This window comes from Nicotiana tabacum, chromosome 4 (genome assembly GCF_000715075.1).
Source record: "Nicotiana tabacum cultivar K326 chromosome 4, ASM71507v2, whole genome shotgun sequence".
NCBI lineage: Eukaryota > Viridiplantae > Streptophyta > Magnoliopsida > Solanales > Solanaceae > Nicotiana > Nicotiana tabacum.
Window position 1 is genome coordinate 64511231 of NC_134083.1, and position 21818 is coordinate 64533048.

Genomic DNA, 21818 nt, shown 5'->3' on the forward strand with positions numbered 1-21818 from the left:
TGGTTGATAATATAACAGAAAATCACTACGTATACAAGAGTGCATGAGCAAAATTTTGCGACTACAGTCTACAGGAATCAACACCCAAAACCTATTCCAGTTCATGCAGTGCAAAATAACAATTTCTACTTTTTCACTTTCCAAAACCCTAGCTACTCTTATGTTACCACTTAAAAGAAGGCCATGATGTGGGGTTCTTGAAAACAAGATTAAAAGTTACTAATATAAAATACTCCACTTACTATCTAAATGGTCTAATTATATTAATTTGTAAGTAAAAATTTATTTATTTCACTTGAAATACTTCTCAAATAAAATTTTCAATATTTCACTGATATTACAAATGTTGAGTTTATCAGTATTTCTGATGGCCAGCCAAAAGATAAATTCATCTCAACTTGTTGGCTGAGAAACTTAGACCCTCAAACTTCAGCAAGTACTAACTACCGTGCTTTTCCAACTTCTCATAAGACTTGGTAGAAACCTGCAACAGATTTTAGATACTGTAAATAAATCTAATTAAGGTACTGCTAAATCTTCTAAATGATCATGGGAAATAGCATTCACTGTTCAGCAGTTTGTTCTGAATGCTTCACAATAGTTGAAGGAATTAAAGGTTCTTGTTTCTGTACCCCGTACGTAGGTATAGAAAAAAAAGAAAAAAAGACCGACCAAAATATAGAAATTATTCATTCTTTTAAAGTCAACACCAGCATTTTGATCATTTTTATATATTGCAGATTTTGGTTCATTACCTTATTAGATGATGGAGAGGTGCGCGCAAATCTGCTTGGAGAATTCGTGTTTATTAAATGCCCAGGGGAAACAGATACTACAGTTGGTGACTGCATATATGGGGAAACTGGTGAGCGCAACATTGGACTTTGATTATGAGATATTGGTGTCTGATTAACAGTTGAAACTGGAGATGCTATTGGACTTTGCCACTTCAGTTTAGAAACCTCCGACGCCATTGCTCCTGGAGATCTTCTAGGTGAAAATATCATTGAGGGAGGAATATTGATTCTAATTCTGGACACAAGAAAATCAGTGTCTTAGGATCTGAGCTATATATTATCATGGCACTAATTAAGATATTGTAAAATGATTAAATTTGTAGAGTTCCTAATTTACATACTTGTTGTGAACATCAACATAATCATCAGTCTCATCGTATATCGGTTCCTACTAGGAAAAAGTAAAAGAGTTAAAGCAGACCAATTAGCTAGGAATCATCAGTTTCGGAAAACAAACAGAAAACATAACCAACATGACTATTAATTTTACCTGCAGAAGTTGTTCAAGAACATCTTCCATTGTAATGATACCAATTGCTTCTCCTCCTATAATCGAAGATCATTCCAATTTATGAAAGATATACAATTCTCTGATTTTCCAAAAATTATATTGTACTGACTATTCTTACCCTTTTCAACTGAAGGATCTTGAATAATTGGACGCGGAAGGATGTTTATCTTGATTATATCGTGTTGAGCAGTGGCATTTTCCTCAGCTTCCTTAGTATTCCTACTGCTCTTTACCACTACAGCCATATGGCTGTTCCCTTTCTGGAACTGGTTCAGAAGATCATATAATGGTAAAGAATCTGGGATCCTGAGGGAAATTAAATATACGCAAAATTAATTTATTCTTAAAAACATGTTTAAAATTGTCATAAAGATTAAGTCAACTTTCCCTTTCACTCTGGATTTACTTTTATTTAAATATCACAGCATTTCAACTAGTATTTTCTTAATAGTCATTTCCAGGCAAAATCAACACCTAAAATTGGAATGAACGGAGTACTTTCTTGAAAGAAATGCACCAAATTAATGTAAGAAGTTACAATTTCGTACTCTGGCATACTCCTTATACTGAGATCTTTGATTGGCACCTCATCTTCAGGACGATATTTTATCAAATTCTTCACCTAGAGAAGGTACAAAGAGTAAAGATATGAAGAAAAGTTAAATATGTCGTACAAAAGAATAGCAAAAATGTTGCAGAATGATACTAGTATATTTGTTTTATCATCCCTGAAATATTAGTAAAGTTTTTGAAAAGACTTACCAAGATTAGGCCAACAATGTTCGTTGGACTGCCAGAGTATACAGGTACGCGACTGTGGCCTTTACTTATAATCAGATTCATCATCTCACTGCGAATATAATCATCAAAATTTGGGTTACTATTAACAAAGAGTGCTAATAATTGTTTGAAGGAGAAATTTGACAGAGACTAATTAGTAGCATACTCGGTAAGTTTAGAATGAAGATCAAGAGAAAATACTCTGGACACGGGGGTCATTGCATCTTTAACCATTTTCTGAGCTAGGTCCAATGCTCCAGCAATTATGGTAGTTTCGTCGTGGCTCAACTCTCCGCCTTTCCCTGCCTATTATCACCATAGGCAAATTCAGGATCTAAAGTTAATGACCGCCTCAAAAAGAATGTGATTTTATTATATGTTTTTGGCATATGTTTACTTAATTATTAGGCTGAATAAAGCAAAGATAAAGTACAAAGCACTAACCTCATTACCATGCATATTCACTAAGGTTTTCAGCTCAGCACGGCGTAGAAGTGCTGAGTGCCCTTTACCCAGGAGTCGATCCAACAACTGATGAAACCGAGTGAACAGAAATAATTAATTAGGTGACTAAAACTATGCATGCCCTTTACATTTTTATATTAATATGGGGATTAGGGCTTCATTTCTCTAGGATTATATATAAAGAAGATAAGACTCTACCTTACTGATGGGATAAGATAAAGGGAAGACAATTATGACAAGCAAACGAACCAAAGGTGACAATCTTGCACCAATGCTCAGTCCATAGCGAGAACAGATTGCCTGAGGAATAATCTGTAACAGGGAGAAAATTGAAATCGAATAAGTCCGTTTAATTAAGAAACAAACTCTGATCTGTCCTACTAGTAATTAAAAAATGAAGTCAAGAGAAACAACCTCTCCAAAGGCTAATATGAGAGTGACCGATATCAGTATAGCACCCCATGCAGGAAGTAGAGCGTCTAGAAATATTGGAAGAGCCTGCAATTTGATGAAAACATTAAGCATATATATATCAGCTCAAAATATGGCACTAAATGAAGGACAACAGTACAATATCACTAGAAACCAGTGGCGGATTGGATCCACAATTTAAACGTTGTGAGTTCTACACATATATATGATAGGATCAATCCTAAAACACTAGATTCAACTAAGTCCATGAACACATTCTTGATTCTTGGATCCACTACTGCTTAAAACATACCTCCATGGCCATGGCGTTACATATTAGAAGGGTACAAAGGAGCAAGTGCTGATTCTTTACAATGGGCAGAATTTTCTCTGTGATCGATCAGTTAAAAATAGTGCAATTAGAACTCAAGTAGCAAAAAATATATTTAATCCAACCAAAGGAATAATTAATTACCTGCGTTTTTGCGATCATTTGGCTGACCAGCCTTAATGAGAACTTCAAGATCCATAAGGCTAAGGGACATGAGTCCCAGTGTTAGTCCAGACATAAGTCCAGCAAAACACACCAGTGACACACTGATTACTAAGTATACCCAAAACATGGTTTCACAGCATGGCACATCATTTGCTGCCATTTTGTGTTAAGTAATTTGACGATTTTTCTGATACTACTAAAGTTAAAAACACAGGACGTAACGCACAAAAGACTGAAATTTGTAACAGAACTACTGGAACTTATATAAGGAGGGAGAGGAAGCAGTTGGAGATTATTGCAGCCTGTGGATAAGTGAATTGTTTTTATAAAAAGAATGATGAGATGGATTAATCCACATATATATACTAGTGCATTTTAAGAATCTAGCTGGCTGAGACACTAATGATTATTTAATGATTTAATCCATTCATTAATTAAACAAATTTGGTTAAACAACCCCAATTAAAATTTGTGGTCGAAACACGTAGTTGCTCATGGAATAAGCAAAGATTTCTTAATGATTGTCTGCCCGCTTTCTTATGCATCACTGATTAATAAGTTCCTCAAAACTTGATTAACATTTTCTTTTATCAAAAATAAAAGAGAACTCGATAACATAAGTTATCGACCTGGGGACACATCGAATCAGTGAACTTCCTAGTGCTTTGTGACGTGGGAGACACATCAAAATTTACTACGTATAAATCAACTTTATGTAGTAATAACCTTTCTGAACCACGAAACGCTATATATATTGCTATATAGAGTAAAATATTTGATGGGGAAAGTAGGAAAGGAAGAGAAAAACGGAAATAGACAAAAGATGAAGAAAAAGGCTCAAGGCGTGATACGATCAATGTCTCAAAAGAGTAATTGTATGCATATGGGGTTAGCTAAAATATAAAACAAATAGTGTTCAAGTTAAAGCCTACTGAAAACGAAAACTGGACACTTCTCCATCTCTCATCTAAAATTAAAGCTGCCCTTTAATTTCTTTTACAAAATCTCAAATTCTCAATTTGTTAAATGTCATAATTTTCTAGGTACACCGTACAGGTCTTTCTCACTGCCAGAAATTCAGCAAAAACCGATCGTGGCCGACCGAAGTCGGTCGGTCGATCAAAAAATCGATCAAAGCCGGTCGGTTTTCAAAATATTTTATTTTTAATTTTTTTAAAAAAACCGGCCAACTTCGGTCGGTATTGTTTTGAGCAAAAATGCGATAAATTATCTTAGCGTCCCCTGAAATTTATTTTTCAAGAAACCGATCAACTTCGATCGATTTTTAGTTTAAAATAAATTAAAATTAATATTCCAAAAATCGACTGAACACTACTAAAAATGGCTTAATTCCGGCCTTCAAAACGGTCGCAAATGAAGATTTTTCGACGGATTTTCAACGGAAAATGATCGGTTGGAAAACACATGATCGCAAACAATTTGCGACTGAAATGGTCAAAAATTTCTGACCGAATTGGTCGCAAAATGAATAATTTGGGACGTATTGAATTTTTAGGGATGTGCGACTGATTTGGTCGGTAATTTTCCGACCGATTCGGTCGCAAATTTGAATAATTAAATAATAAATAATTAAATTTTTCGACCGAAACTGTCGCAAAATGTGAGAATAAAATAATTTAAAAAATTCATATTCTCAATTTTCATGTAAATTAACTTTTTTGGTTAATTTTCTTATTAGGGTTTAATTCTCAAAATTTTGAATTGATTCTGAAATATTTACTTATTTTGTTACTAGTTTTGATGAATAAAAGTTACTAACTAAGTTTTTATTATTATTTTAATTGAATGAAAATTTAACTTTTATTGTTCATATTGACAACATTTACGAAGCAAGAGGTGTAATGATTTGGAGAAGCCGCAGTTTTAGAGAGCTGTTAATTTTGTACAACGAGCTTTGATGAATAAAAATTAGAGCTTTAGTGTTTATATTGATAGTTGGCTTTGGTTTATGAAGCAAGAATATTTAGAGAACCTCTGATTTCTGGAGAGTTTATGATTGCTTTAAAAGACAAATTAGTTATACGCAAAGTAGAATTTGAATGATTTTGATCTGAAAAAAAAAAGAGTAACGATTACAGAAGATACACATAATTGACTCCAACTTTATTTGGGATTGAGGCGTTGTCAGTTGAATTGATTGGATATTAATTTATTTATGAATTGAGAACTTAAAGAGGAGAAAATACGGCCATTTTAAGGGGATATAGGAGTTCAAATGGGTGAATAACCCTCATTATGGAGCAAATTGTGAATCGAAAAAGTTATGTATATTACGGTGAACAAATTTACTAGTAATTTGTTACTACCGAAAAGTTTGGTTATACCCGCATTATTATAGTGGTTGTTAGACTCCTCTATGTAGGTCTTTCTTTTGTTACATCCTGTTGTAGTAGATTGAATTGTCTGAAATTTTCAGTAGCATAAAGAGTAAATTTTGCCAATCATGACAGGTTTGTAGCAAGTTGTCTGAGAAGTTAGAGAACCATGGATTGGTTAAACCTCAACCGGCAATGAGAAGCTTGAAAATGCGGCTGAGAATATTTGATGGAATGTTTAAGGAATCTGATAGTGATGAGGAGACTGAGTCTGAGTAGGAGTAGTTATTTGAGTTGTATGTTATGACGTGGTTCTAGTATGCAGACTTGTCTTGGAATATTTATGTTTTATACTTGAATAATCATGCTATGTTTTAGACTTGAATGTGGATGTTAGACATGATTATGATTTGGTTACTATGTTTAAAATATGAATGTGAGTTGGTATTTTGGTAATTGAATGTTATTTGATTGTGATATTAAGTGTTTTGTTTGGTTTGTTGTGATATTAGATGTTTGATTGGTGGATGATGAATTAGGTGTTTGATTGGTTGGTTGTTTTATTTGGCATGTGGTATGAAAAAAACAGCAAAATTCTGTTAAATTTTTTCCGGGCTGATATCCGACCGATTCAGTCACAATTATTACATGAAAATCCTAAATTTGCGACCAGAAAAGATTACCTTGATGCCGCAGTGGACCCGCCAGAGTGGTGTCATCGGACCTGCTGGAGTGGTGTGCCGAACTGAAAATAAATATAAAAAATAAGTTAGGGATTTAAGTGAAAAAAAGGAGAAAAAAAGAGAGAGAGGTGGACTCACCGGAGGAGGAGAGACACCGGAGCCAGTGAGGAAGAGAGAAGCGATGCCGGTAAGGTGGAGAAGACAATGATGGTGAAGAGGAAAGAAAAAGTAAAGAAAATAAAGAGAGAAGAGAAAGAAAAAAAGGCTGCTGAGCGGGATTATAAAAAAGAATTTCGACCGAAACGGTCGGAGCGTTATTTCAATTTTTTAAAACTTTGAAAGTGCGACCGAATCGGTGGCAAATTGGGTCAAACTAGTCAGACCTCGTAAATGACACATTTTACGACCGAACCGGTCGCAATTTTTTTTTTTTTTTTTTTTAATTTTGCAACTTAAACGGTCGGAACTTTATTTTAGTTTTTTAAAATTTTGAAAGTACGACCGAATCGATCGCAAACTGGGTCAAACTAGTCAAACCTCGTAAATGACACATTTTGCGACCATATCGGTCGCACAAAAAATTAAATTATTTTTATTTGGTGATCGAAACGGTCTGAAACCGTGAAAATAAATTTTGCGGTATTTTGCGCCAAAGTTTTCGACAAATAAGGTTGGAGTGTTTGCTGTAAAAAAAAAAATTTTAAAAAAAAAATCACAAGTTGCGATCGAATCGGTCGGAATTTCTGACTTTTTTTCTGTTGGAAAATTTCAGTCGGAAAATAGACGTTTTTTAGTGGTGGAAATCGGTCGGTCATTTCAAAAAATCGATCGCTTTTGTACTGTAATTTTTGTTTTAATAAAACCAACCGATATCAGTAAGTTATTTTCGCACGAAAATGCAATTAAAGTGTATAAATAAAATAAAAAAAAGTTTTAAACCAAAAAACACGAGAGGTCTAGTAGTAGAATAGTATCCTGCGACAGCACAAACCACGGTTTGATTCCTAGATGTTATATTTTTTAAATACATAATTAAAAAAACTAGCCGACTTTGGTCGATTTTTTCGACCGATTTTTTTTTGATCATGAAATTTAATTGACCGACCGAAGTTGATCGGTTGGTTGGTTCTACCGACCACACGATTACTAACCGCCACGAATCGATTAATTTTTAGTCGATTTTTATCAATTAATGACCAATATCGATCGGTTTTAGCAGTCAGTTTTTGCCCTTTTTTTTAGTAGTGTGATCTCATCCATTCGTTATTCATTTCTTTTATTTTCCATACCATCTCTTGTATCGTGGTATTTGCCTGTGTGAGGGTTGAGTAGAACTGGACAATAATGTGAGATCATCAGCCCATAAATGCTCTCAGAAAGAACAATATAAGCCAATAATGAACTTAAAAAAATCATTTAAAATACATATATGTGCATTGGAGCAGTTGACAAATCAACAAATAACTTGCAATGATATATCGTTTGGCTGATGCAAATATGTCGTTAGATTAAATGCATTAGTTATCGTAACCGGCATGGTCTCCTATTGTCTCGTGTATATGTGATGCTAGGCTACATAATGGAAACAATGTTTAATTACGCGAAAATAGGCAGTCTCACGACATAACTCATGTCGTTGCTTGATAATTAACATCTACTCAGACAGATAATTGGATTTAGTAGTCCGTAAAATACATTTTGAAAGAGGATTTAATTATTTAATCTGCACCCAAGATAGCGCATAAAAAATTACTTAGTTTGACTTGACATAAAGTTTAAGAAGTAAATAAATTTGTGTCTCTATAAGACTTTTATAACTTATGTTTTTAAATATAACATAGCATTTGTATGGTTTTATATAAAAATTTCATTAATGGTAAAACGAAAAGTATATATAAAGTTAATTGTTTTCACATATATATAAACCCTGACTCACTATCGATGGAGCAAACCTTGTGGAGGAATTTTTAGGTTTTCGGGACATTGGATTCTCACCAATGTTTGCATTACTCAAGCCGATATTCTCGCTTCCGCTTTATCCATTACCGCTCGCCAGAGGCTTCTCTCTAAGGCGGAATACTCCCCTATCGTTGTATTTTTACATTCCACAGCTTTGATAGTGTCACGATCCAAAATTTCCACCTTCGGACCGTGATGGTGCCTAACATTTCACTTGCTAGGCAAGCCAACGTTATAATAATATTATCTATTTTTAAATTTATTAATAATCAAAGAATAAATGCGAAAGTAAAGTCTGAAATATAGTGAAATAATCCATAAAAACAACGGTGTCTAAATACCATCCCAGAATTGGTGTCACAAGTGCGCTTCTAGAATAATACAAATAAATGTCTGAATAAAATAAAGTTGTCTGGAAATAAACACAAAGCTAAAGTAAAATAGATGGGGACATCAGAACTGCAGACGCCATGCAGTTATACCTCAAGTCTCCTTCGAGTAGCTGAAATCCGAGCAAGTCTATGGCACGCCACTGGGACCAACTCCGAAAGCTGCACAAGAAGTGCAGAGTGTAGTATCAGTACAACCGACCCCATGTACTGGTAAGTGCTGAGTCTAACCTCGACGAAGTAGTGACGAGGCTAAGGCAGGTCACTTACATTACATGTACGCAATATTAGTAATAACAACAATAATAGAAACAAATCAGGTAACTCATTTATAATAATTGAAGCCAACTCAGCAGTCATAACCAATTATCATTTCCATCAATTCTATTGCAGCGTGCAACCCACTCTCACAATATATTCACTTTTAATTCTGTTGCAGCGTGCAATCCGCTCTCACAATATATTCACATTCAGTTCTGTTGCGGCGTGCAACCCGCTCCTCCAATATATTCATTTTAATCAAGTCTATTGCGGTGTGCAACCCGATCCCCCAATATATAAAAATGTATGTCGACTTTTAAATAAGTCTGTTGCGGCGTGCAACATATATATATATATATATATATATGTCGACTTTTAAATAATTCTATTGCGGCGTGCAACCCGATCCTTCAATATGGACTTTTAATAAGTCTGTTGCGGCATGCAACCCGATCCTCCAATATATTCATTATAATTAATTCTGTTACGGCGTGCGACCCGATCCTTCAATATATTCATTATAATCAATCTTGTTGCGGCATGCAACCCGCTCCTCCAACATATTCATTTACCAATTCTTATAGAGGAATTTCCCCAATAAATGCAATAATTAATCTAAAATTATAAGACAACAAGCATACAATAATTATGATTTAATTACGAAACAAACAAAGGCAAATAGCAAATTATTATGAAAATCAGAGAGAAAATATGCAGTTTAATATTTAATATGCTAAATGTCAAATAACAATTAAGGCACATAATTCAAATAGCATGTAACAATTAATGCAGGAATTCAAGAATTAATATTTGACAAAGAATAGGAGAGAAATAATTATTATAATAATTAATTCATGATTTAAAATAATTTATGATTTTTCAAGTAAGCAGGCAAATAATTAATTTGACGACGTATAGACACTCGTCACCTCGCCTATACATCGTTCATATGCAATTCACATAACAATTAATTTAAGAGTTCTATTCCCTCAAGTCAAGGTTAACCACGACACTTAACTCGCTTTGCAAATTCCAATCAATTACTCGACCACAACTTTTCCTTTTAAATTTGTCTCCAAAAGCTTCAAATCTATTCATAAACAATTCGATATACTCAATACGAATCATAGGAATTAATTCCATATGAATTTACTAATTTTCCGGATAAAATCCGAAATTTATTAAAATATTCGGCAGTGGGACTCACGTCTCAAATCTCGAAAAAACTTACAAAATCCGAACACCCATTCCGATACGAGTCGAACCATACAAAAATTATCCAATTCCGATATCAAATGGACCTTAAATCTTAAATTTTTGTTTTTGGAAGATTTTATAAAAATTCCAATTTCTTTCATCTAAATCCGAAATAAATGATGAATATAGACTTAGATTTATGAAATACAATCACTATATGATGAAGAACACTTACCCAGTTCGAAATCGTAAAAAACTCCTTTGAAATCGCTCCTAAACCGAGTTCTAATTGAGGGTTTGTGAAAAATGAGAAAAATTCCGTTTTGGTTCTGTTTTAAGTCACATGCGTCAGGCCTTCTTCGCGTTCGCGAAGGGCCTGTCGTGTTCGCGATGAATAACAGCCCGTGGCTTTCGCGTTCGCGAAGGCTTTTTCCCCTTGGCCTTCGCGTGCCAGTGCTCGCGTTCGCGTAGAAGGACAACAGACCTCTCCCCCAAGACTCTAAAGCTTCGCATTCGCATTGAGTTGGTCGCGTTCGCGAAGGGTGAAGTCCCTATAGCTTCGCGTTCACGAAGAAGAAAATTCAGCCAGCCTAGTTTGCTTTTTGCGTTCGCGAGAGTACATTCGCGAACGCGATGAAGGAAATACCAGAAGCCTCAAGTTGCAGAAAATCAGATTTTTCTAAGTTCAAAATCATCCCGTATCTTATCCGAAACTCACCCGAGACCTTGAAGCTCCAAACCAAAAATACACACAAGTCCTAAAATATCATACGAACTTGCTCGCGCGATCAAATATAACACCTAGAACTACGAATCGGACACCAAATCAAAAGAAGTTTTTAAAAAAACTTTAAAACATATATTTTTACAATCGGACGTCCGAATCAAGTCAAATCAACTCCAATACCGGGCTCCGGAATCAAAATACGGACCCGAGGTCAATAAATCCAACATTAGTAATTTCTTAAAAATCATTAAGCTTTCAAGCTTTTAGTTTTTCATCAAAATTCTATATCTCGGGCTAGGGACCTCGGAATTCGATTTCGGACATATGCCCAAGTCCCAAATCACGATACGGACCTACCAGAATTGTCAAAATACTGATCCGGATCCGTTTTCTCAAACCAAAGTCAACCCAGTTGAGTTTTAAAGTTCTATTTCACCTTTTAATTCATTTTTCACATAAAAACTTTCCGAAAAATTGTACTGACAGCGCACACAAGTCGAGGAATGATAAATTGTGCTTTTTTAGGTCTTAAAACATAGAATTACTTATTAAATTTAAAGATGACATTTTGAGTCATCACATTATCCACCTCTAAAACAAACGTTCGTCCTCGAACGGAGTTAGAAAAAGTACCTGAGCAGGTGAATAAGTGTGGATATTTACTCCGCATGTCCGACTCGGACTCCCAGGTAGATGCCTCTACCTTCTGACCTCTCCATTGCACTCGAATTGAAGGATAACTTTTAGACCTCAACTGTTGTACCTGCCGGGCTAGAATAGCCACCGGCTCTTCCTCGTAAGTCAAATCTTTGTCCAATTGGACTGAGCTGAAATCTAACACATGGGACGGATCACCATGATATTTTCGGAGCATAGACACATGGAACACCGGATGAACCGCTGATAAACTTGGTGGTAATGCAAGCGTGTAGGCTACTTCATCCACTCTTTCAAGAATTTCAAAGGGTCCGATATACCTAGGGCTCAACTTGCCCTTCTTTCCGAACCTCATTACACTTTTCATAGGTGAAACTCGATGCAATATTCTTTCTCTAACCATGAATGCAATATCATGAACTTTACGGTCGGCATAACTCTTTTGCCTAAACTGAGCTGTGCGGAGTCGATCCTGAATAATCTTGACCTTATCCAAGGCATCTTGTACCAAATAAGTACCCAATAACCGAGCCTCTCTCGGTTCAAACCAGCCAACTGGCGAACGATATCGCCTTCCGTATAATGCCTCATATGGAGCCATCTGAATGTTCGACTTGTAGCTATTATTATAAGCAAACTCTGCAAGTGGCAAGAAATGATCCCAAGAACCTCCAAAGTCTATAACACAAGCGCGGAGCATATCTTCCAATATCTGAATAGTGCGCTTTGATTGTGGATGAAATGCTGTACTTAACTCCACTCGCGTGCCTAACTCATGTTGTACAGCCCTACAGAAATATGAGGTAAACTGCGTACCTCGATCTGAAATAATAGATACGGGCACACCGTGAAAGCGAACAATCTCACGAATATAAATTTTAGCTAACCTTTCTGAAGAATAGGTAACTGCCACTGGAATGAAATGTGCTGACTTGGTCAACCTGTCCACAATGACCCAAACTGCGTCAAATTTTCTCTGAGTTTGTGGGAGCCCAACAACAAAATCCATAGTAATACGCTCCCACTTCCACTTAGGAATTTCTAACTTCTGAAGTAAACCACCAGGTCTCTGATGCTTGTACTTAACTTGCTGACAATTCAGACACCGAGCTATATATGCAACTATATCCTTTTTCATTCTCCTCCACCAATAATGTTGCCGCAAATCTTGATACATTTGGCGGTACCTGGATGAATAGAATACCTGGAACTGTGTGCTTCTTCAAGAATTAATTCACAAAGCCGATCCACATTAGGCACACAAATACGACCCTACATTCGCAGAACCCCATCTTCCCTCACAACAACATATTTGGCATCACCATGTCGCACCATGTCCTTAAGGACAAGTAAATGAGGATCATCATACTGCCTCTCTCTGATGCGCTCATATAAAGAAGACCGAGCGACTATGCAAGCTAGAACCCTACTGGGTTCTGAAACATCTAATCTCACGAACTGATTAGCCAAAGTCTGAACATCTGCAGCTAATGGCCTCTCACCAACTGGAATATACGCAAGACTGCCCATACTCAAAGCCTTTCTACTCAAAACATCGGCCACCACATTGGCCTTTCCGGGGTGATACAAAATGGTGATATCATAGTCTTTCAACAACTCCAACCATCTTCTCTGCCTCAAATTAAGATCATTTTGTTTGAACAGATACTGAAGGCTAAGATGATCAGTAAATACCTCACACGAGACACCGTAGAGGTAATGCCTCCAAATCTTCAGTGCATGAACAATGGCTGCCAATTCTAAATCATGAACATGATAATTCTTCTCGTGAACTTTCAATTGTCGCGATGCATATGCAATTACCTTGCCATCTTGCATTAATACTGCACCTAGCCCAATGTGAGATGCGTCATAATATACCGTATACGATCCTGAACTTGTAGGTAATACCAACATTGGAGCCGTAGTAAAAGCAGTCTTGAGCTTCTGAAAGCTCAACTCACACTCGTTTGACCATATAAATGGGACACCTTTCTGGGTCAATCTAGTCAATGGACTTGCTATAGATAAAAACCCTTCCACGAACTAACGATAATAACCTGCTAAACCCAGGAAACTCCGGATTTCTGTAACTGAAGTAGGTCTAGGAAAATTCTGAATAGCCTCAATCTTCTTAGGATCTACCTTTATGCCTTATGTCGATACAACATGCCCCAAAAAGGCAAGTGAGTCTAACCAAAACTCACATTTTGAAAACTTGGCATATAACTGATTATTCTTCAAGGTGTGAAGCACACTTCGAAGATGTTGCTCATGTTCCTCTCGATTGCTGGAGTAAATCAAGATATCATCAGTGAATACAACCACAAAAGAATCCAAATAAGGCTTGAACACCCGATTAATCAAATCCATAAATGCTATTGGGGCATTTGTCAACCCAAATGACATCACTAGAAATTCATAATGCCCATACCGAGTTTGAAAAGCTATTTTAGGCACATCAGATGCCCTAGTCTTCAACTGATGGTAACCAGACCTCAAATCGATCTTCGAAAATACCTTGGCACCCTAAAGCTGATCAAATAAATCATCAATTCTTGGCAGCGGATATTTGTTTTTGATAGTGGCTTTGTTCAACTGCCGATAATCTATACACATCCGCATAGAGCCATCTTTCTTCTTTACAAATAATACTGGTGCACCCCAGGGCGAGACACTGGTCTAATGAATCCCTGATCAAGCAATTCTTGTAACTGCTCTTTTAATTCTTTCAACTCTGGCGGGGCCGTACGATATGGTGGAATAGAAATGGGCTGAGTGCCCGGAGCCAAATCAATACAGAAGTCAATATCTCTGTCGGGTGGCATCCCAGGAAAATCTACATGAAATACTTCTGGAAATTCACGAACAACTAGTACTGAGTTCATAGAAGGAGCATCCGCACTAGGATCACGAATATAAGACAAATAGGCTAGACACCCTTTCTCTACCATACGCCGAGCTTTCATATAACAAATAACACTGCTGGTAGAATGACCAGGAGTTCCTTTCCACTCTAACCGAGGTAACCCTGGCATAGCTAGGGTCACTGTCTTGGCATGACAATCCAATATAGCATGATAAGGGGACAGCCAATCCATACCCAAGATGACATCAAAATCTACCATATCAAGAAGTAGACGATCCATACTAGTCTCAAGATTACCAATAGTAACCACACACGAACGATAGACATGATCTACTACAATAGAGTTTCTTACCGGTGTAGATACACACACAAAAGCACTCATAGAATCACAAGGCACAACCAAATATGAAGTAAAATAGGAGGACACATAGGAATAAGTAGATCCTGGATCAAATAGAACTGAAGCATCTCTATGGAAAACTGGAATAATACTTGTGATCATAGCATCAAATGACTCGGCCTCAGGCCTAGCTGGAAAAGCATAAAATCGGGGCTGGGCCCCACCACTCTGAACTACATCTCTGGGATGGCCTCTAACTGGTTGGCCTCCACCTCTAATGGCCTGACCTCCACCTCTAATGGCCTGACTTCCACCTCTAATGGCCTGACTTCCACCTCTACCCGGCTGAGCAGGAGGTGAAGCAACCGGTGCCGGAATGATGGCATGAGAATCTTGCCGAGATCTATTACTCGCCAATCTAAGGAAATAAGGAAGGAAGTTACCGAATTACGAGACACGTGTTTACAACATCGTACGTGGGTGTCACACCTCCTTTTTTCCGAAGGAGGTAGGGGAGTTTTTCCAATTTTAAGTGACATTAATCGAAATGGGATTATTTATTGATTCAGAGTCGCCACTTGAAATAATTTATTGTGTCCCAAGTCACCGGTGTATTTTAAATCCTAAATCGAGGAAACTGACTCTGTTATTACGGTCCGCGAACACAGAAGACCAGGTAAGGAATTTTGTTAATCCGGGAGAAGGTGTGAGGCACTCCCGAGTTTCATGATTTTAGCACTGTCGCTCAACTATTAATGATTGGCCTAATTATCTGATTTATTACACATTTGAAACCCACTGTGCATTTTTACTTTTAAAAAATCCGTTTTTAGTATTTATGGAATTCGTTTGAACAAGTCGCGATGTCGCACACTCGTTTGTTTTTGTACACATTGTGAGTCGCGTTACGTGAAACGCACCCGCGACTTACAATATATTTATTTTTATTATTATTAGAAGTTATGGTCGGGTCACATGAAATGCACACCCGAATGGGATTTACGTATCGTGACCATGCCACGGGAACCGTACCCATAGTCACGATGAGTTATTATTAATCGCACCTAAAGCAACTAACGCGTGTTCATAATTTGTTTAATTGCTTCCTAACACTTCAGGTAGTTTGCCACTTATTTATGGAAGGACTCATAAGACTACATAATACGCAAACACACGCAGCTGCTCCCTTTTGAGCATTTCTGAGATATGTAGACACTTTAATGCTTACTAGAATAGGATATTTATGTTAATTTAGCTTAAGATTTTTGTTCAATTGTTTTCAAAAATATTTTAAACCCACTGAAATACGTGTAGTAAAAATATAAGCAATATTCAAAAGGTATCTTATACCTCTTGTCTCAATTGAAAGTGTTGATTTTTAAATATTTGAGGGAAAGAAAGTTATATTATGCTCCACAAAACCTTCTATAATCAAAATGCAGAAAAGCAAATAAAAGGGCAAAACGAGAAACCTGTACATTTTATATTCTAACACAGAGACATAATATAAAAAATAAAAACAGAGCACTAAAATTAGTACTGAAAAAAAATTTAACTAGCAAATTCAAGCGTACTAACGTATCTGAAAACGTTCTTTCAATATTAATGGAATAAAACTCCAAATCAAAGAAATTCGAACAGAATGACTGACCGATGGATCAAAGCTTAGAAATCGGCAACAACATTTCAGCCGAAAAAGGGACCACGACCTGAGCTCCGGCAACCTTAACTGAAGGGAGTTTCTCAACAACGAACTCGACGGCGACTTCGAGTTTTGGACGATTACTGACCCCTCAAATGACTTCCATTCCCACAGTAGGAGAAAATATTTCTATGGATGAAACGGAGTTTTGTTTGCCGACGAAAAACAGAGGTGGACGGTGGTGGTTTAACAGAGTTAGGCCGGTGAATTTGGAGCTAGTTTTCACTAGTTTTTGGTGGAGTTTAAAGGTTGCTTCAATGGAGGGAAAAGAGTAGCTTTCATGGCTATTTTTGATAGCTAAAAATGGAGTGTGATGGCTGCGTTTTTTACTCAGTTTATGACAAAATTTTCATGGCCCTTCTTTATGGAGCTCATGGCAGAGAGAAGAAAACAGAATTATAAAGAAGAGGAGGATCGTTTGTTTTTTTACCTTTTTTTTTGGCATTTTTTTGTGGTTGCCGCTCGTTCTCTCTTCTGAAAGAGAGTAACGATGGAGATCAATTATTTTTATTTTTTAGCCTCTGCCCATATCCCTCAGCTTAGGAATTTTAGAATTAGGTTAGGTCTAATATCAAATGGGGAGTGGGTATGGGATCGAGGGAGGAGTGGGCTGCCAAAATTTGGGCTTAAGTTTGGACCAAATTTGCCTTTAAAAGTGGCCCTTTAATTCTACAAAGCTAAAATATTAATTTCTTTTCCTTATCATACCATAAAAATGTAAAATCAATACTAATTAATTAAAACATCTATATTATGACATGAAACTACTTTTTGGTATTTTCAAGGATTATACTAAAATAAAAATGGATTAAAAGTGATATCTTTCTAAAAATACCTAATACCTGTATTAAATAGAAAAAATAAAACTATTTTTGTATTTTCAAACTTATGTTTTAAAATTAAAACTAAAAGTTGATTGAAATTCTATTAAAAATAAAAATAAACAAATATTTTTGAAATATTCCTCTTAAAATTTGCGCGGGTCAAATATTATGTGCTTACACCGTGGCTACTGAAGCTGACCCAAATGGGCCGGATAACCGCTGTAGTAACTCTGGTGTGGTGATGCACTGATAGGAGATGAATGTGCACTGAATACTGGCTGCCCAGAGTAAGGCATAATAGGACCGTGACTCCCTGAAGCACCGATAGATACATGAAGTGCTGAATGAAATGGTTTGGGAGGATGACCCATACCAAAATTACCTCTGCCTCAAGACGAGGCACCAGTGAAACCACCGAACAGACGAGGCCTCTTATCGGACCTCTACCCTCTCTCCTGTGCAAGAATCATCTTGATCCTCCTTGCGACATTAGCAGCCACCTGAAAAGAAATCTCACTTCCGGTCTCCTTGGTCATCTGAAATCTGATAGGGTGAGTGAGTCCCTCAATAAACCTCCCCACTCTCTCTTCCTCCGTAGGTAGTAAAAGGAGAGCATGACATGCCAAATCCACAAAACGGGACTCATACTCAGTAACAGTTATACTGCCCTGTTGTAGACGCTCAAATTGCTTGCGGAATTCCTCTCTCAGTGTGATAGGGAGGAACTTTTTCAGAAATAGCTGAGAGAACTGCTCCCATGTAAGTACAGGCGATCCGACTGGTCGGGTCAATGTATAATCTCTCCACCACCTCTTGGCGGAACCCGTCATCTGAAATACAACAAAATCAACCTCATTGGTCTCAACTATACCCATGTTCCGCAACACCTCATGGTAGCGTTCAAGATAATCATGTGGGTCCTCAAAAGGTGTACCACTGAAGTGAACTGGAAAGAGCTTGGTAAACTTATCCAGTCTCAATAAGGCCTCAAAATACATGGCGGGCCTATCACCGGTCTGTGCCGCAACAACTGGCTGAACTACCCCAACTGGCAGGGCTGTTGGAGCCTGATTCTGGGGAGCCATCTGCTCCGGAGCGGGAGTAGTGGGAGTTTGTGTTCCTCCCCCAGCCCGTGAGACGACTGGTGCCACTGGAAATGGACCATTCTGGGCCACACCCTCCATAAGACTTACCAAACGGACTAGAGCGTCCTGAAGTACTTGAGTGGCTACGAATCCTTCCGGGACCTGAACTGGTCCAACTGGTACATTCTGAACTGGAACCTCCTCCTGAAGGTCCACCTGAGGTTCTTCAACAGGTGCAGTTGCTCGAGCTCTGGACTGAGCTCTACCTCGGCCTCTGCCTCGTCCTCTAACACGACCTCGACCTCGACCTCTTCCCCTGGCCATAGTTTCCACCGGGGGTTCTGGTCCCTGTCCATCGGTAGAGGTATTATGTATTCTCACCATCTGCGAGAGAATAAGAGTAGAATGGTTCAATCATCGATGATAGAATAAAATCGCACGACAGAATAAGAAAGAAGTGATATTGTTACTAAACTTCATAGCCTACTGAGAGATAAGTACAGACGTCTCCGTACCGATCCTTCAGACTCTACTAAGCTTGCTCGTGACTCGTGAGACCTATGTAACCTAGTGCTCTGATACCAACTGTCACGACCCGAAATTTCCACCTTCGGACCGTGATGGCGCCTAACATTTCACTTGCTATTCAAGCCAACGTTAGAATAATATTATCTATTTTTAAAACAATTTTTAAATTTATTAATAATCAAAGAACAAATGCGGAAGTAAAGTCTGAAATATAGTGAAATAATTCATAAAAATAACGGTGTCTAAATACCATCCCAAAATTGGTGTCACAAGTGCACGAGCTTCTAGAATAATACAAATAAAGGTCTGAATAAAATAAAATTGTCTGAAAATAAACACACAGCTAAAGTAAAATAGACGGGGACTTCAGAACTGCAGACGCCATGCAGTTATACCTTAAGTCTCCTTCGAGTATCAGTACAACCGACCCCATGTACTGGTAAGTGCTGAGCCTAACCTCGACGAAGTAGTGACGAGGCTAAGGTGGGTCAGTTATATTACATGTACGCAATATTAGTAACAACAACAATAATAGAAACAAATCAGGTAACTCATTTATAATAATTGAAGCCAACTCACCAGTCATAACCAATTATCATTTCCATCAATTCTATTGCAGCGTGTAACCCGCTCTCACAATATATTCACATTCAATTCTGTTGCAGCATGCAACCCGCTCTCATAATATATTCACATTCAGTTCTGTTGCGGCGTGCAACCCGCTTCTCCAATATATTCATTTTAATCAAGTCTGTTGCGGCGTGCAACCCGATCCCCCAATATATATATATATATATGCATGTCGACTTTTTAAAAAGTCTGTTGCGGCGTGCAACCCGATCCTCTAATATGGAATTTTAATAAGTCTGTTGCGGCGTACAACCCGATCCTCCAATATAATCATTATAATTAATTCTATTACGGCGTGCGACCCGATCCTCTAATATGTTCATTATAATCAATCCTGTTGCGGCGTGCAACCCGCTCCTCCAACATATTCATTTACCAATTCTTATAGAATAATTTCCCCAATAAATGCAACAATTAATCTAAAATTATAAGACAACAAGCATACAATAATTATGATTTAATTACAAAACAAACAAAGGCAAATAACAAATTATTATGGAAATCAGAGAGAAAATATGCAGTTTAGTATTTAATATGCTAAATATCAAATAACAATTAAGGCACATAATTCAAATAGCATGTAACAATTAATGCATGAATTCAAGAATTAATATTTGACAAAGAATATGAGAGAAATAATTATTATAATAATTAATTCATGATTTAAAATAATTTATGATTTTTCAAGTAAGCACGGAAACAATTAATTTGATGACGTATAGACACTCGTCACCTCGCCTATACATCGTTCACATGTAATTCACATAACAAATAATTTGAGGGTTCTATTCCTCCAAGTCAAGGTTAACCACGATACTTACCTCGCTTTGCAAATTCCAATCAATTACTCGACCATAACTTTTCCTTTTAAATTTGTCTCCAAAAGCTTCAAATCTATTCGCAAATAATTTAATATACTCAATACGAATCATAGCAATTAATTCCATATGAATTTACTAATTTTTCGGATAAAATTCAAAATTTATTAAAATATTCGGCAGTGGGACCCACGTCTCAAATCTCAGAAAAACATACAAAATCCGAATACCCATTCCGAGACAAGTCCAACCATACAAATATTATCTAATTCCGATATCAAATGGACCTTCAAATCTTAAATTTTTATTTTTGGAAGATTTTATAAAAATTCCAATTTCTTCCATCTAAATCCGAAATAAATGATGAATATAGACTTAGATTTATGAAATACAATCACTATTTGATGAAGAACACTTACCCAGTTCGAAATCGTGAAAAACTCCTTTGAAATCGCTCCTAAACCGAGTTCTAATTGAGGGTTTGTGAAAAATGGGGAAAATCCCGTTTTGGTTATGTTTTAAGTCACAGGCGTCAGGCCTTCTTCGCGTTTGCGAAGGGCCTGTCGCGTTCGCGATGAATAGCAGCCCGTGGCTTTCGCGTTCGCGAAGGCTTTTCCCCCCCCGGCCTTCACGTTCACATGCCAGTGCTCGCGTTCGCGTAGAAGTACAGCAGGCCCCTCCCCCAGGCCTCTAAAGCTTCGCGTTCGCGTTGAGTTGGTCGCGTTCGCGAAGGTTGAAGTCCCCATAGCTTCGCGTTCGCGAAGAAGAAAATTCAGCCAGCCTAGTTTGCTCTTCGCGTTCGCGAGAGTACATTCGCGAACGCAATGAAGGAAATACTAGAAGCGTTAAGTTGCAGAAAATCATATTTTTCTAAGTTCAAAATCATCCCGTATCCTATCTGAAACTCATCCGAGCCCTCGGAGCTCCAAACCAAACATGCACACAAGTCCTAAAACATCATACGAACTTTGCTAGCGCTATCAAATCACCAAAATAACACCTAAAACTACGAATCGGACACCAAATCAAAAGAAGTTTTCAAAAAAACTTTAAAACTTATATTTTTACAACCGGACGTCCGAATCACGTCAAATCAACTCCGATTCTCACCAAATTTGGCAGACAAGTCATAAATATTATAGTGGACCTATACCGGGCACCGAAACTAAAATATGGACCCGAAGTCAATAAATCCAATATCAGTAATTTCTTAAAAATCATTAAGCTTTCATACTTTTAATTTTTCATCAAAATTCCATATCTCGGATTAGGGACCTCGGAATTCGATTCCGGGCCTACGCCCAAGTCCCAAATCACAATACGACCTACCGGAATTGTCTAAATACTGATCCG

At 37.3% G+C, this 21818-nt stretch overlaps 1 protein-coding gene and 1 long non-coding RNA gene across 2 annotated transcripts; both read right to left on the reverse strand.

Annotated features, from left to right (window-relative positions):
- Nucleotides 1-12: 12 nt before the first annotated feature.
- Nucleotides 13-3784, reverse strand: LOC107806305 (DUF21 domain-containing protein At5g52790). The gene is made up of 13 exons (XM_016630441.2): nucleotides 3440-3784; nucleotides 3278-3354; nucleotides 2968-3051; nucleotides 2752-2865; nucleotides 2533-2619; nucleotides 2255-2394; nucleotides 2071-2158; nucleotides 1857-1930; nucleotides 1427-1614; nucleotides 1288-1343; nucleotides 1139-1185; nucleotides 756-1032; nucleotides 13-484 (listed from the first exon to the last, which is right to left on the reverse strand). The coding sequence occupies exons 1-13, from the start codon at nucleotides 3618-3620 to the stop codon at nucleotides 440-442; spliced, it is 1458 nt and encodes a 485-aa protein (XP_016485927.1). The 5' UTR covers nucleotides 3621-3784; the 3' UTR covers nucleotides 13-439.
- Nucleotides 3785-8743: 4959 nt separating this feature from the next.
- LOC142180317 (uncharacterized) lies at nucleotides 8744-16979 on the reverse strand. Its single transcript, XR_012708748.1, has 2 exons — nucleotides 16530-16979; nucleotides 8744-8989 (listed from the first exon to the last, which is right to left on the reverse strand). It is a non-coding gene; the product is annotated as an uncharacterized LOC142180317 (long non-coding RNA).
- Between the last annotated feature and the right edge of the window lie 4839 nt (nucleotides 16980-21818).

Bases quoted from the DNA above. Each gene is read 5' to 3' on its own strand.
- LOC107806305 (XM_016630441.2), bottom strand. From the start codon at position 3,620: ATGGCAGCAAATGATGTGCCATGCTGTGAAACCATGTTTTGGGTATAC. The intron at 3,052-3,277 runs GTATGTTTTAAG...ATCAAATTGCAG, and splicing joins GTAACGCCATGGCCATGGAG to GCTCTTCCAATATTTCTAGA. The intron at 2,620-2,751 runs GTAGAGTCTTAT...CGGTTTCATCAG, and splicing joins TATCTTATCCCATCAGTAAG to TTGTTGGATCGACTCCTGGG.